This window comes from Portunus trituberculatus, chromosome 24 (assembly GCF_017591435.1).
Source record: "Portunus trituberculatus isolate SZX2019 chromosome 24, ASM1759143v1, whole genome shotgun sequence".
NCBI lineage: Eukaryota > Metazoa > Arthropoda > Malacostraca > Decapoda > Portunidae > Portunus > Portunus trituberculatus.
Window position 1 is genome coordinate 19,358,848 of NC_059278.1, and position 15,641 is coordinate 19,374,488.

A 15,641-nucleotide genomic window follows, 5' to 3' on the forward strand; every position below is an offset into this window, starting at 1 on the left:
CTCTCTCTCTCTCTCTCTCTCTCTCTCTCTCTCTCTCTCTCTCTCTCTCTCTCTTACCTGTCGCCGAAGAGCACACAGTCGCCGGAGTGGAGGTCATAGTGGAGCAGTCTGGCGGCGGCCTCGTCCGTGAAGTAACTCCCGGGTAAGGGCACGGCCAACCCTGAAGTCACCACACACGCCGCCCACACTACCACGCCCGCCCAGCCCATCTGCGCCCTCTCACAGTCTGTCGAGGGACGAAATGGGTTGATTAAAGACGAGGAGGTGGTGGAATGAAGGAATATAGAAAAGAGATTGGATCATTTTTTCTTTTTTCTTTTTTTCCTTTTTTTTTCTATTGAATATTGTTCGTCTTTTTCTGCCTTTTTGTCTTTTCTATTGGATTTTGTCTGTCTTTTTCTGCCTTTTTGTCTTTTTGTCTTTTATCTTTTCTTTTGGATATTGTTTGTCTTTTTCTGTCTTTTTGTCTTTTCTTCGATGTCTGAAAAAAAATGGTTTAATCCCTTTAGTGCTATGACGCGTTTCCATATTCATCCTGCTTACTATTGGGTGACTTTATACAGATTCAGAAACTTGTGTGGGGGTTTTAAAATATTGAAGACTCTGGCCATTAATCATCTGACCCCCATAGACCGTTCTTAATGTCAATAAAATTAATTAATCACACTCAAAACTCAAGGTAAAAATGCGTCCCAGTACTGAAGGGATTAAAAAGTGGCTGGAGGGAATTATCTATTTATATTCATTAATCACAAGACAGAACGATAAGGAAGCCAAAGAGAAAAAGAAAACAAAATCACAACAATGTATAACGAAGCAGGGAGGGACAAGTAGGATGAACCACGAACCAGTAGGCTAGAGCACTATTCTGAAGCCTCCTCCCCTTCATGTGTATTTCAAGAATGTATGCACTACAATTCTAATAAACCGTATATCATTACTATTATTATTATTATTATTATTATTATTATTATTATTATTATTATTATTATTGCTGTTTTTTTTTTCTTATACCATGTGGGCTTTTCACAGGAATTTATAGGCTAAAGGGGATATACTTTTTGGGGTACCTTCTATCTCAAAGCCCACCCGCTAGGAAACCGTTGCCCCGAGTGAGGAAGCCCAACCTACACTCGGACCGTGGACAGGATTCGAACCCGTGCGCTTGGAGACCCCTCGGACCCCAAAGCACGCATGGTTCTATTTTTCTTTTCTTCTTATTCTTATTCTTATTCTTATTCTTATTCTTCTATTATTATTATTATTATTATTATTATTAATTATTATTATTATTATAATCATTATTGTTATTGTTATTATTATTATTACTATTATTATTATTCAGACATTCAGACAAGTGGGAGGAGGAGATGAAAAGAAACACAGGTGCAGGGAGGTAAGCTTACTAGTCGGGAATAAGCTCGCCTCCCTGCACCCTGCACCTCCTCCTCATTATTATTATTATTATTATTATTATTATTATTATTATTATTATTATTATCATCATCATCATTAAGTTTCGACTGTTGTAAAGAAAGTAAGGAACAGATGCTTTCTACCACTCATTATCCAAAGGCCTTATCAAACCATCACTACATTTCTATAAGCACTCTTATAAACCACAGGAGCTTGAAATCACAGCCTGTTGAATATAAGAGATGAAATGACAAAAGGTTTATGGTCCTTAGTTTAACATTCAGCATAATCTTCCTACAACAACACTTCTCGGTAGAATAAGGTGTAGTAAGTTTGCAGTTCGTTCGGGAGTTAACAGGAATGCACAGATTTATTTATTTACTTATTATTATCATTATTATTTTTTTTTTCTATTCCTCGATGTCTGAAAAAAAAGAGAATGACTAAAAACAGGGAATTGATGGAATGAAGGGAAATAAGGAAAGGAGATTTGATTTCTTCTTTTCTGTCTTTCTTTGTCCTTTTCTTTCCCTCGGAGTTTGGAAAAAGGAAGGAAAGTTGACTCATTAACTGTAACACGATCAAAATGAAGGGAAAAAAGGGAAAATGAGAAAAAAAGTGATTGTTTTTTGTCTTTTCGTCTTCTCTATGCCTCTAATTCCTGATTCTCTTCTTCCTTCTCCTCCTCCTCCTCCTCATTCTCTTCCTCTCCTTCTCCTATACCTAATTTTCCTCTTCTCCTCATCATCGTTCCCCTCGCCTCCTCTTCTTCCTCCTCCTCCACCTTCTGATTCTCTTCTTTCTCCTCCTACTCCACATTCTTTTCATCTCCTCCTACACCTAGTTTTCTTCTTTTCCCTCCTCATCGTCATTTTCCTCGTCTCCTCTTCCTCCTCCTCCTCCTCCACCTACTGATTCTCTTCTTCCTTCTCCTCCTCCTCCTCCTCATTCTCTTCCTCCTTATCCTCCACCTTCTAATTTTCTTCTTTCTCCTCCTCATCACCATATTCCTCGTCTCCTCTTCTTCCTCCTCCTCCATCTGCTAATTCTCTTCTTCTATCTCCTCCTCCTCATTCTCTTCGTCTCCTTTTCCTCCACCTCCTAATTTCCCCTTTCTCCTCTTCATCATCGTTCTCCTCGCCTCCTTTTCCTCTTCCTCCTCCAGCTTCTGATTCTCTTCTTCCTTTCCTCCTCATCCTCTTCATCTCCTTCTCCTTCATTTATTTTTTCCTCTTTCTCCTCCTCATCATCATTCTCCTCGTCTTCTCCTCCACCTGATTCTCTTCTTCCTTCTCCTTCTCCTTTTCATTCTTCATTCTATTCCTCTCCTTCTCCTACACCTAATTTTTCTCTTCCTTCTCTTCATCACCATTCTCCTTCTCCCCTTTCTGATTATTTTCTTCCTTTTTCTTCTCCTCTTCCACCTCCTAATCCTCCTCTTCTTTCTCCACCTCATTCTCTCCTCCTCCTCCTCCTCCTCCTCCTCCTCCTTCTCCTTCTCCTTCTCCTGTTCCAACCACCACCACGACCACCACCCATTTATAGCAGAGCGCACGACAAACGACCCTTAATCAGCAGGCGTCCTTAAGGGAAATGGCTGGAATTAAGATAAGGGCGGACACTCATTACCTCACGTCCCTGGAGAGGCGAGGAATTTAATAAGAAGGTAATAAGAGAGTCGCCCGCACGTTACGGTCCTGCTAGGGGGAGTCGGTAATGCGGGATTAATACAAACTAATACCCTTTCTCGATTGACACTCTCGCTTTGTTGTCTTATAAGATGGGTGTTAATGATAAGGTGTTTTGTTTTAGTTTTTTTTCAGTACCAGGACGTGTTTTTATTTTTAGTCTGCTTACTGTTTGGTGATGTTATACAGCTTCAGACGCTTATGTGGGGGGATTAGAATAGTGAAGACTGTGGCCATTAATCTTCTGACCTCCATAGACCCTTCCTAATATAATCTTGTAATCGTACACAAAACTTAAGGTTAAGAAGCTTTCTAGTTCTGAAGAGGTTGTTAATACGATCTAATACCCTTTCTGGATTATCACTCTCGCTTTGTTGTGTTATAAGATGGGTGTTAATGATAAAGTGATTGGAGGAGGAGGTGGAAAGAAAGATAAAGTGTTTTGTTTTAATCTCTTCAGTACCAGGACGCGTTTTCATATTCATTCTGTTTTACTGTTTGGTGATTTTTATACAGTTTCAGACACTTATGTGGGGGATTAGAATAGTGAAGACTGTGGCCATTAATCTTCTGACCTCCATACACCTTTCATAATGTAAATAGAATCGTCTAATCGTACACAAAACCAAACTGGTAAAAAAGCGTTGTAGTACTGGTTAATATGATCTAATACCCTTTCTGGATTGGCACTCTCGCTTTGTAGTGTTATAAGATGGGTGTTAATGATAAAGTGTTTTGTTTTAATCTCTTCAGTACCAGGACGCGTTTTCATAGTCATTCTCCTTACTGTTTGGTTGACTGGTTGACTGACTGACTATAACTACATCACTGAATATAACTGTATGTGTAACCAACTAACATAACAAAAGTACACTAACCACATAACCTCACCTGCTTCTGTATTTCCACCTTCCTAGGACTTAACTTCATTTAAGAGAGAGGTTTGAAGACCCTTTATTTTGGCTAACTCTCTCGGACCTGCAAGGGAGCTGGCAACTAAGTGGGCCTTTTTATTTTCGTTTTATGTTGCTCTTGGTCGGCTTTCCCCTCTTATATGAAAAAAAACTTGACTTAACCTAACCTAACCTAACTAAACTTCCTCACTCACTCCCGTCACTCAATTCAAACGCTAATCTTCACATTTTTCTTTGGGGATTTCTAATTAACAACTCAGCTAAGTACATAAAATATTTCTCTCTCTCTCTCTCTCTCTCTCTCTCTCTCTCTCTCTCTCTCTCTCTCCTTCACTTCACTATTACATGAAGTGACGCACAAACTCGCCATCAAACACACCAAACTCTTTCGCTTCTGCTGGAGTTATGTTGAGTACCAGAGAGAGAGAGAGAGAGAGAGAGAGAGAGAGAGAGAGAGAGAGAGAGTGCTTTGATAATAATAATAATAACTAGGATAAGTTCTTTTATGCATATATTTTAATGTTTTCATATCTAAGTGCAGGATTTTTAAATAGTAATAAAAAAAACGTGAGAGAGAGAGAGAGGTGTGGTAGACAGATCCTTCACGCCCTTTTTCACGCCCTCTTCAGTCCTCTTCCCGCCCTCTCCATCCTTCCCACTCACGCCTCCACTAACTCAGAACCTTAAAAGGCGAGTAAAATAGCAAAGATCGTGAAAAAAAAAAGTGAAGATAAAAGTTTAGAGCACGAAAGTTTACGAGCAGACTTCCTCTCATCTGAAGCCAGTTAGTCTTTTGTTTGTCTTTTGGGGGCTATGTACTCTCTCTCTCTCTCTCTCTCTCTCTCTCTCTCTCTCTCTCTCTCTCTCTCTCTCTCTTTCCGCACATGCTTCAGTATACGGGAATTTGTTATGCACTTTTTAAATTGCTGACAAATTATATCTTAGGTGTAATGTGTTATGAAAGGGATGTCCTCCTCCTCCTCCTCCTCCTCCTCCTCCTCCTCCTCCTCCTCCTCCTCCTCCTCCTCCTCCTTCTTCTCCTCCTCCTCCTTCTGCTCTTCCTCCTCCACCTTCTGCTCCTCTTCTTCTTCCTTCCCTCCAGTATTTTGACATCTTCCATCACACTCAGCTGCTGCTCCTCCTCCTCCTCCTCTTCCTCCTCTCCAGTATTTTGACATCTTCCATCACACTCAGCTGCTCCTCCTCCTCCTCCTCCTCCTCCTCCTCCTCCTCCTCCTCCTCCTCTTCCTCCTCCTCCTCCTTCTCTTCCTCTTCCTCCTCCTCCTCCTCATCTTTCCTTTCTTCTTCCTTCTCTTCCTCTTCCTCCTTCTCCTCTCCCTCACAAATGGTAGGTAAATCAAGGAAGAAAAGGTGATGGGGGGAAGGGGGAGGAGGAGGAGGCAGAAAAGGAAGATAACTAACTTCACCTCCTCCTTTTCCTCTTCCTTCTCCACGCACTTCTTCCTGCATCACAGAAACCTATGAAAATAGAGGAGGAGGAGGAGGAGGAGGAGGAGGAGGAGGAGGAGGAGGAGGAGGAGGAGGAGGAGGAGGAAGGTGAATTGGTGAATATCTAACACCTGTATCCCGTTTCACCTAACCTCGCCCTGCCTCACCCAGTCCATTCCCGCCCCGCCCCGCCCCGCCCCGTCCCGCCCCGCCTAGCCCCTCCCCGCCCAGCAATCTTCCGCCCCTGCAGTCATAACGAAGGTTTTCCAGGCGAAGTATTGCTCTCATGGCCTTTATGACGCGCCGCGCTGGAGGCAAAAAGGTGCGATATTAAAAAGTGGACCATTGACGCACGCACACACACACACACACACACACACACACACACACACACACACACACATTTTATTGGGTTCCGTTCCCTGTATGTCTATCTTTCACAATCATGTGTGTGTGTGTGTGTGTGTGTGTGTGTGTGTGTGTGTGTGTGGTGGTGGTCTGTTACCATCCCAGTCCCTCCAAAGCATAAGTTACGAGTTCGCAGCCAAAGTTTCGTTCTTCTGAGGCCACAGGAGTGTAATGGGGCAATAAATGTCACGTCGGGCCAAGATACAGCCGCCGTAGCCCGCCTGTCCAACACTCCGCGGGGGAAGCACGCCTCACCTCGCCTCGCCTCGCCTCGCCTCGCCACGCGCTGCCTCACCATCAACCACACAGACCCACATCCATTTTCTTTGCCCCGTCCATCTGTTTTCTTTTGGGCAATATTTCACGGGGGTACTGCTCTGTGTGAGTGTGTGTGTGTGTGTGTGTGTGTGTGTGTGTGTGTTGGTTTGTGTGGTTTATTCTTCCTGTTTAATTCTTTTTTTCTCTCTCTTTTGTTTCCTTCTTTTTTTTTTTTCAATTGCTCTTTTTACCTTTTTTCCTGCTTCCTTCCCTTCTCTTTCCTTCCTTTTCTTTCGTTTTTCTTGTTCTTTTACCTCTTCCTGGTTCTTTTTCCTTGTCTGTGTTATCTCCTTTCTTTATCTGATAAGTTCACGATGCTTCATTTTTTCTATCCCTCTTCCTCTTCACCTACTTCTTCTTCCTTCATCATCTTCTTCTTCTTCTTCTTCCTTCATTTTCTATTTTTTTTTTCTTTTTCCTTCATTTTCTACTTCTTTCTTCTTCTTACTTCATCTTTTTCTTCTTCCTTCATTTTCTACCTCTTTCTCCTTCTTCCTTCATCTCTTTCTTCTTTTTCCTTCATTTTCCTTCATTTTCTACTTCTTTCTTCTCGTCTATCCTTTCTCTTCTCTGTCTCCAATAATTAGTTACATAAATCCGTAAAAATCCAAGGAAGGACAATAAGATCTCTTGTTGTTTGTTTAACCTACGTTCTCCTCTTCCTCCTCCTCTTCCTCTGTCCTCTTCTTCTTCCTCCTCCTCTTCCTCTATCTCTCTTTATCGAACCATTTCCCAGTTAGGCAAGGATAAAAAATAAATCCATCGTGGTTTGGCTATCATCTTTTTCTCTTCCTCTTCCTCCTCCTCCTCTTCCTCCTCCTCCTCCTCCTCTTCTTTCTTCTCTTCTATCGTATCTCCTCTCTTTATAACACAACACTCACGGAACTCCAAAAAAAAATTAACAGGAACAAGAAAACAAAAACAGAATTATCTACAGCTGTTTAGTTATCTTTGCTCCTCCTCCTCCTCCTCCTCCTCCTCCTCCTCCTCCTCCTCCTCCTCCTCCTCCTCTTCTTCTTTCATACCTCTTCTCCATTTGTATTTCAACACATACTCAATCAAACACACAAAATATCAAACAGAAAAAAATCAAAGCAAAAAAAAAAAAATATTCACAACTCTGATACTCTTTCCTTATTCTCCTCTTCCTCCTTCCTCCTTCCTCCTCCTCCTCTTCCTCTTCCAGCTCCTCTTCGTGACTGGATGGCTGGCGTTGTGGTGGCGGTCATGGTAGTGGTGGTAGTGGTGGTCTTCCTGTCGATTTCCACACCAAACAAACGACTTCGAATATTGGCCCTAGCGAACGAGGCAGCAACTTGGTCTGGCTATTCTGGGCTTCATTCTCTTATTCCACTAAAGCCCGCGTGTCCATTCACTGCTCCGGGAGAGGCAGCGGCGCTAACGCAAAGATAATAAGGGACCACAAGAAACGAAAATAAATGAAAGCGTTGGTAGACGAAGAAGAAGAAATGGAAGTAGAAGATAAAAGGAAAGAAAAGGAAAAGTTGGTAGAAGATGAGGAAGAAGGAACGCAAAGATAATAAGGGAAAATGAATGAAAGTGTTGGTAGACGAAGAAGAAGAAATGGAAGTAGATGATGAAAGGAGGGAAAAAGATGAGTTAATTGGTAGAAGATGAGGAACAAGGAACGCAAAGATAATAGGGACCAAAAGAAAGGAAAGTAAATTGAAAAGTTGGTAGATAATGAAGAAGAAATGGAGGTAGAAAATAAAAGGGGAAAAAAAAGAGTTAATTGGTAGAAGATGAGGAAGAAGGAAGGAACACAAAGATAATAGCGACCAAAAGAAAGGAAAATGAATAAAAGGGTTGGTAGTAGATGAAGAAGAAATAATGGAAGCAGATGATAGAAGGAGGGATAAAAGAAGAATTGGTAGAATATATAGAAGAAATGGAAGAAAAGAAGAAGCGCAAAGATGATAAGGACAAAATATGAAAAAAATGAAAGGGTTGGTAGAAAATGAAGAGGAAGAAATAGAAGCAGAAAATAGAAGCAGAAAACAAAAGAAGAGTTGGTAGAAGATGAGGAAGAAGGAAACAACGCAAAGATAATGAGGAACAAAGAAAAGGGAAAAAAATAAAAGTCTTGGTAGAAAATGAAAAAAAAAAATGGAAGATGAAGAAGAAGAAATACAAAGATAATAAAGACCAAAGACGACGACGACGACGACGAAGAAGAAGAAGAAGAAGAAAAGAAAAGGAAAATAAAAGAAGAAGAAGAAGAAGAAGAAGAAGAAAATAAATCAAATGAAAGGAAAATAAATGGAAAAGAAGAAGAAGAAAGATAATAAATAGAAAGGAAAGAAGAAGGAAAGAAAGGAAAGGACCAAACAAAAAGGAAAATAAATCAAAGTTGGTAGAAGAAGAAGAAGAAGAAGAAGAAGAAGAAGAAGAAATGAAAGATGAAGAAGAAATGAAAGGATGATAAATACACGGAGAAGAAAAATAAGAGCAACAACAACAACAACAAGCAAAAACAAATATAAATAAGGCAGCAAAAGATTGAAAACTAAAAAAATATATATAGAAAAACAAGATGAAGATGAAGGAGGAGGAGGAGGAGGAGGAAGAAGAAGAAGAAGAAGAAAACAAGGCATGGAAGATTGAAAATAAATAAAAAAAGAAAAAAAACTAATTTCCTCACACGCAAAGACAGGCTGGCCATTTTTCAGAGAGAGAGAGAGAGAGAGAGAGAGAGAGAGAGAGATGCCAGGGGTAGGAAGAGCCAGCGAATGAGGAAGGAATGAGGAGGTAATGATAAAAGGAGAGAAGGAAAGGAGGGAAAGAGAGGGAGGAAAAAGGAAGGGAATGAGAGATAATGAAGGAGATACAGAGTGACGTGTGGAGGAGGAGGAGGAGGAGGAGGAGGAGGAGGAGGAGGAGGAGGAAGAGGGAGAGGAAGTCAAGTGTAGTAGGAGTAGGAGTAGGAAAAGGAGCAGTAGCAGCAGCAGGAGGAGGAGCTGGAGGAGGAAGCCAAGAATAGTAGTAGTAGTAGTAGTAGTAGTAGTAGTAGTAGTAGTAGTAGTAGTAGTATCATCACCAGCAGTACTTCACCACCACCACCACCACCACCACCACCAACAACAACAACAACAACAACAATGGAGCCAATTTACCATCTCTTTTCTTGCTCCCGTCACCAAAATCCGTCACAGACTCGCTAATTATCCTCACACCTTTTCCTGCCTCCTTCAACCCTCTCTCTCTCTCTCTCTCTCTCTCTCTCTCTCTCTCTCTCTCTCTCTCTCTTTCTCACAACAGCAGGTAAAAGTTGCTCTGAAAAGTCAAAACACAGCTGGTCGTCTCTCTCTCTCTCTCTCTCTCTCTCTCTCTCTCTCTCTCTCTCTCTCTCTCTCTCTCTCTCTCTCTCTCTCTCTCTCTCTCTCTCTCTCTCTCTCTGGCTCCTTTCTTTTATCTCCTCTTGTTCCACCCCCCTCTCCCTCCTCCTCCTCCTCCTCCTTTTCGAGTCCCTTACCTTCTTATGCCTCTTTCCCTTCTCTCCTCCCTCTTTTTATTTCCTGTCTTCCTCCTCCTCTTTGTCCCCCTCCTCCTCCTCCTGCTCCTCCTACGTATAGTCTCGTCTTAAGCCCCTTTCCCTCCCTTCCTCCTCCTCCTACCCCCTTCCTACTTTTTACTTTTTTCCCTCCTCTCTCCTCCCACCTTCCTATCTTAAGCTCTTTCCTCCATTCTTCCTTCCCTTCTTCTTCTCCAAGTCTTTCTTTTTTTTTCTTTACCTTGTTTCCTCCTTCCAGCGTCCCTCATCCTCGTCCTTTGCGACTCTTCCTCCTTCCTTCCTTCCTTCCTTCCTTCGTCCCTCCTCCCTCCTCCCTGTTCGCTTATGCTACCTCAGCTTCACATCAACCTGTCCAAATTTCTGAAGGAACTCTGGACTAAGGGACCAAATTTTGAAACGCCTCTCTGCAGCACCTCCTCCTCCTTCTCCTCCTCCTCCTTCACTACTTCAGAAAGCCCTACCTGTAGCTACACTGTCTTTCTTTGGGTAGTGAGTAGTTGTGGTTCATTGAGGTTCTCGAGGCCACTTTTGTTTAAGGTTCTAGTGCTATTTTGATGGGTTTGTACATACATTTGTGGTTCTCAAGGTCGTTTTTATCTTTTATGCTAGTGATATTTTGACGGGTTTGTATTTTTTTGTGGTTCTCGAGGCCATTTCTATTTCTGATTCTTGTAATATTTTGACAGTCCCGTATTTTTTTGTGGTTCTCGGGGCTATTTTTATTTGTGTTCTAGTGATTTTCCAACGAGTTTATATTTTTGGGGTTCTCAAGGCCACTTTTATTTATGGTTCTAGTGATATTTCAACTAATCTTTTTTTTTATGGTTCTCAAGACCGTTCTTATTCATGATTCTATAATAGTATTCCAACGAGTCTATATATTCATTTTTGTTTTGTGGTTCTCGAGGCCGTTTTCATCTCTTATTCTAGTGATATTTCAACGAGTATATTTTTCATGGTTCTCGAGGCCGCTTTTATTTCATTTTTTTTTTGCAATATTTTTAACGAGTCTGTGTAATTCAACGTGGGGAAAATAATGAATTAAAACAGCCACATGAGAATAGAGCAATTATCTGAGTGGCCTTTGAATATAATCCTGATGTGGGGAGCAAAGCATTTCAGAATTACGAATTACAGGCGCTTCCACCATGATACGTTAATCGAGCATTCTATGTCATTATCCTGAACAAAAAAAATACAAACTCCCTTGGGAATAGACTCATCTGTGGCCTTTGATAATACCCATGGCGAGAGAGCAAAGCAGAATAAGAGACCTGAATTATTGAACCCATCAGTACCATGTCGCGTTTCCATATTCATTCTGCTTACTATTTGGTGATTTTATATATTTTTTTCTTTTTTTTATGTTATGGCCTATAGCGCCTGTAGGTATATTTGAAGAGCTTCCACCCATTAGCGGCGCAGGCAATTTTATTTATAGTGGTATCCATATTAGGGCCCATAACACCACCCAAGCGCATCTTTAGTGTAAGACAATAACACCTCCACCTACTAGTAGAACCTGGGTATCATGGTGACATGTAGCTAACTTTAAACCACTCGATAAATGACAAGGTTTCAAGGCGGCACGTGCTGGGATTCGAACCTACGCATGGGCGTCTGCCCGATCCCACCACCATCACCACCTTATCCACCACACAGCACGTAGGTTAGGTTAGGTTAGGGTAGGGTAGGGTAGGGTAGGGTAAGTTAAGGTAAGGTAAGGTAAGGCAGGGTAGGGTAGGGTAGGGTGGGGTAGGGGGTAGGGTAGGTTAGGTTAGGTTAAATTAGGGTAGGGTGGGGTAGGGTATAGATAGGTTAGGATAGGTTAGGGTAGGTTACCATTGAGAAAACTCCAAATTAGTCTGCGCCTGAATGATGAAAACATAAAACTGTGAATGTGTCCATCACTTTTCCCGCTTACCTGAGGATCAACACTTTTCTATGCCCAAATAATTCATAAGCATTCCGTTTTTTGCCCCAACCAATTCTCATAGGGGTTTAGACTTTCCCAATATTCCCTAGACGGGGCGAGATTTTTCCCCTTCACCTGAGAATTAACACTTTTCTATGCCCAAATAACTCACTAGCATTCCGTTTTTTCCCGCGCATTTGTCGTACTAGATTAGAGTTCTCCCAGTATTACCGATGCGAGGCGAGATTTTTTTCCCCTTACACATTTCTATGCTCAAATAACTCACCAGCATTCCGTTTCTCCCATGCATTTCTCACACTAGGTTAGAGTTCTCCCAGTATTACCGGTACGAGGCGTGAATGACCGCGGCGTGCATTAACCCAGCACTCGTCGTGAAGTTAGCGGTGAACAGCGACGTGGGAAAGAGGTTGAGGCGTGTTGAAACGAGGCGTGCGATACGTGAAGGCGGGAATCGTAAAACTGGCGGTAAGTACTATGAGGATACTTGAGGCAGTGTTAGCTTTCTGCCTGCTAGCCTGCTTGTCTGCTTTCTACACATCTACTTCCCTCTTTCGCTGCCTACCTCCCTATTTTCCTCATCTATCTGTCTATCTGCCTATCTATTTTTCTGCTTACTTATTTCCTTCCTTCCCTTCCCTATCTGCTTCCCTGCCATCCCATCTGCTTCCCTCCTTCATTATCTAGCTATCTACCTGTCTATCTATCTTATTTCCTATTTATTTCCTTCTTTTCCCTTTCCATCTGCTTCCCTTCCTGCGTACTTCTCACTTATCTATCTATGTTTTTGTTTGTTTACTCCCTTACTTCCCTCCCCATCTGTTTTCCTGCCTCCCAGCTTCCCTGCCTGCCTGCCTCCCTGCCTCCCTGCTTCCTTGCCTGCCTGCCTCCCTGCTTCCCTGCATCCCTGCTGTTAGCCTGGCCAGTATGACAACAAACTTCAGTCCGGGCCAGGCCGCCGCAGGAGTTGCAGAGAAACGCATAAACGACGCGGCATGCAAATACAGCCAAAGTTCCGGCTGGAAATAGCCCTTGGAGGTGTGGCGAGTGGGAAACACAATCAAGGGATGACTGCCAAGAAAACAACTTTTGCCTTGCCCTTTGGAAGTATCGATGGTGGTGGTGGTGGTGGTGGTGGTGGTGGAGAGAAGTTTATTTTTTTTCATCCTAACTCTAAAACAAAACATAGATTACACTCACTATCTCCTCCTGCTCTTCCTCCTCCTCCTCCTCCTCCTTCTCTTCAACACACAACACATTATCAACATTACACTCACTACCTCCTCCTCCTCCTCTTCCTTCTCCTCCTGCCTCACTGTGTCCTCTATTTTTCCTTCCTTTGTCCCTTTCCCATGGCCGTCACGTTGCCTTCCGGAGACTAAGGTGACATTAATTGGCTTCGTTTCACGCCTGACGCGCCATTACCGCCTCCCTCCCATGCTTAACACGCCATTAAATTGCATGAACCTGCTGGCCTAACAACATAGTGCATGGCGCTGATCAACACACACACACACACACACACACACACACACACACACACACACACACACACAAGATAATTTTCTCACGCTAATAAAACTTCGGTAAAATTAAGCATGGCAGCATCAGTTAGAGAGGAAGAGAACGACAAACAGTAACAGTAACTCGCCACAAACACCCATTGCTGTCAACGTGGAGAGAGCTGAAGGAGGAACAAGGGAGCACGTGGAAGGGGAAGAGAGGAGTCTGGCAAGAGGGACAAGAAGAGAGAGAAAGAGAGATTGATGCCACAGAAAGGTTAAAAGAGTGAATATAAGAACACATGGGAAGGGGATAACAGAAACCATCACGTGTCCTTGTATAGAACCTAAAGGATACAAGAATAGATGGAGAAATAGCACAAGGAAATTAGGGAAGCTGCAAGAAAGCATCAGATCTATACACGTGGCAGTTCCTTCATCTTATTTTGGAGAGGATATAATCAAAGGTGTAGGTTGGGCTTCCTCACTCGGGGCAACGGTTTCCTAGCGGGTGGGTTTGGAAATAGGAGGTACCCCAAAAAGTATCCCCTTTAGACTATAAATTCCCGTGAAAAGCCCACATGGTATACATAAAAATAAATAAAGAACAGTGACAGAGAAAGCATAAGAGTATACAGTTCCTTCATAAAACATGCCTACTTATTTCTAATCCCTTCAATACTGGGATTTATTTTTACCTTTGATCTGTGGACGATTAGACCATTTTATTGACATCAGAAAGGGTCTAAGGAGGTCAGAAGAGTAATGGTCACAGTCTTCACTATCTTAATCCCCCACATGAGTTTCTGAAGCTGTATAAAATCACCAAATAGTAAACAGAAGGAATATGGAAACGGATTAAAGAAGATAGAGGCAAAGAAAAAAATAGACAGAAGAGGATAAGAAAAACAAGAGAAGCCTCACGAAGCTATTAGGCCTATACGTGAGCAGACCCTTCGTAAAACATTCCAACTCATTCCCACCTCATGCATAAATAAGTCAGTCCAATACCCTTTTGTTTTACGGAGGGTGAGAGGAGCACGATGAGATGAGAGCGACAACGAGACGAGAGGCAGTGGATAGCTGGAGGAACAAAACTTTCCCGACGAACAAATCTCACTATATAAATAAGACAGTCCAATATCCTTTTTGTTTTACGGAGGGCGAAAGAAGGACGATGAAATGAGAGCGACAACGAGACGAGAGGCGCTGCATGGCTAGGAGCACAACTTTCACGGACGAACAAATCTCACTACAACTTCTTTCCACCGAGAGTAAATTCAGGCTGGGAAGGACGCTGGTTTAAGTGGCCAGGCGGGAGGCGGGAGGCGGGAGGTGGGGCAGAGTGGAGTTACATTAGCCGATTGTTTTTGTGCCGCTGTCTCTCTCAGGCTCCTCTGGCGGCGGGAAAAATCTACTGAGTCAACACTTGTGCCAAAACGAAGGAGACTGTGGCGGAGACTGCAGCGGAGGCGGAGTGAGCAGGTGGCGTCAGCAGTAAGGAGTGAGAGAGAAGAGGAGTGCGAGACGGTAAGTGCAAGGAAGATGAGGAGGAGAGAAAGGAGGATGAAAAGGTGATAAGTGCAAGGAAGAAGATAATGAGTGTGAAAGGAAGATGAGGAGAAGAGAAAATAGGATGAAAAGAAGGAAACAATATGTGTGAGGAAAATAATAAGTGTGAAAGGAAGATGAGAAGAGAAAGGAGGATGAAAAGAAGGTGATAAATGCAAGGAAGTTTTCCCATTCATTTTGCATGCTTACTGTTTGGTGATTTTATACAGCTTCAGAAACTTGTGTGGGGGATTAATATAGTGAAGACTCTGGCCATTAATCTTCTGACCTCCATAGACCCTTCCTATATGTCAATAAAATCGCCCAAACATGCCCAAAATTAAGGAAAAAATGCATTCCAGTACTGAAGGAGCTAATCTTGTGACCTCCAAAGATCCTTCTTAATGGAAATAAAATCGTCTAATCATACATAAAAATCAAGATAAAAGTGTGTCTCAGTACTGAAGGGGTTAAGAACATTTTTCTATCAATATTATAAACCGACTATCACACACGGGGTCGCAACAGAAATGGTTCGATAAAGAGAGGAGATAGAATAGGGGAGGAAAAGGAGAAAGAGGAGGGGGAAGAAGAGGAGCAGGTAGGATGAACAAACAGCATTGGAGTACTTCGATAAAGAGAGGAGATAGAATAGAGGAGAAAAAGGATGAAGAGAAGGAGGAAGAAGAAGAAGACGTAAGATAAACAACATTGAAGTAGAGCGGCGCAGAGGTTATCCAGAACAAACCACCAAGAATTGAACCTAACGATGGTGTGCTGGTGGTGCTGGTGGTACTAATGGCGCTGGTGGTGGTGATGATATTAAGGGCGCGAAACAAAGGCAGGCCCAACCCAACACGGCAGGGTAAAGTAAGGCTATTCAATTACCAGCTACACAATTACCACACCAGCTTCCACCCCGCCACACTG

The 15,641-nt window shown here is 42.6% G+C and overlaps 1 protein-coding gene across 1 annotated transcript in view; it reads right to left on the reverse strand.

Moving 5' to 3' along the window:
* LOC123508131 (phospholipase A2-like) overlaps positions 1–15,641 on the reverse strand; it is a 38,949-nt gene that overhangs the window by 15,672 nt on the left and 7,636 nt on the right. Inside the window, exon 2 of the mRNA XM_045261635.1 lies at positions 58–226. Within this exon, the coding sequence (XP_045117570.1) occupies positions 58–209 (152 nt within the window). The 5' untranslated portion in view covers positions 210–226. The remainder of the gene's footprint in view (positions 1–57; positions 227–15,641) is intronic.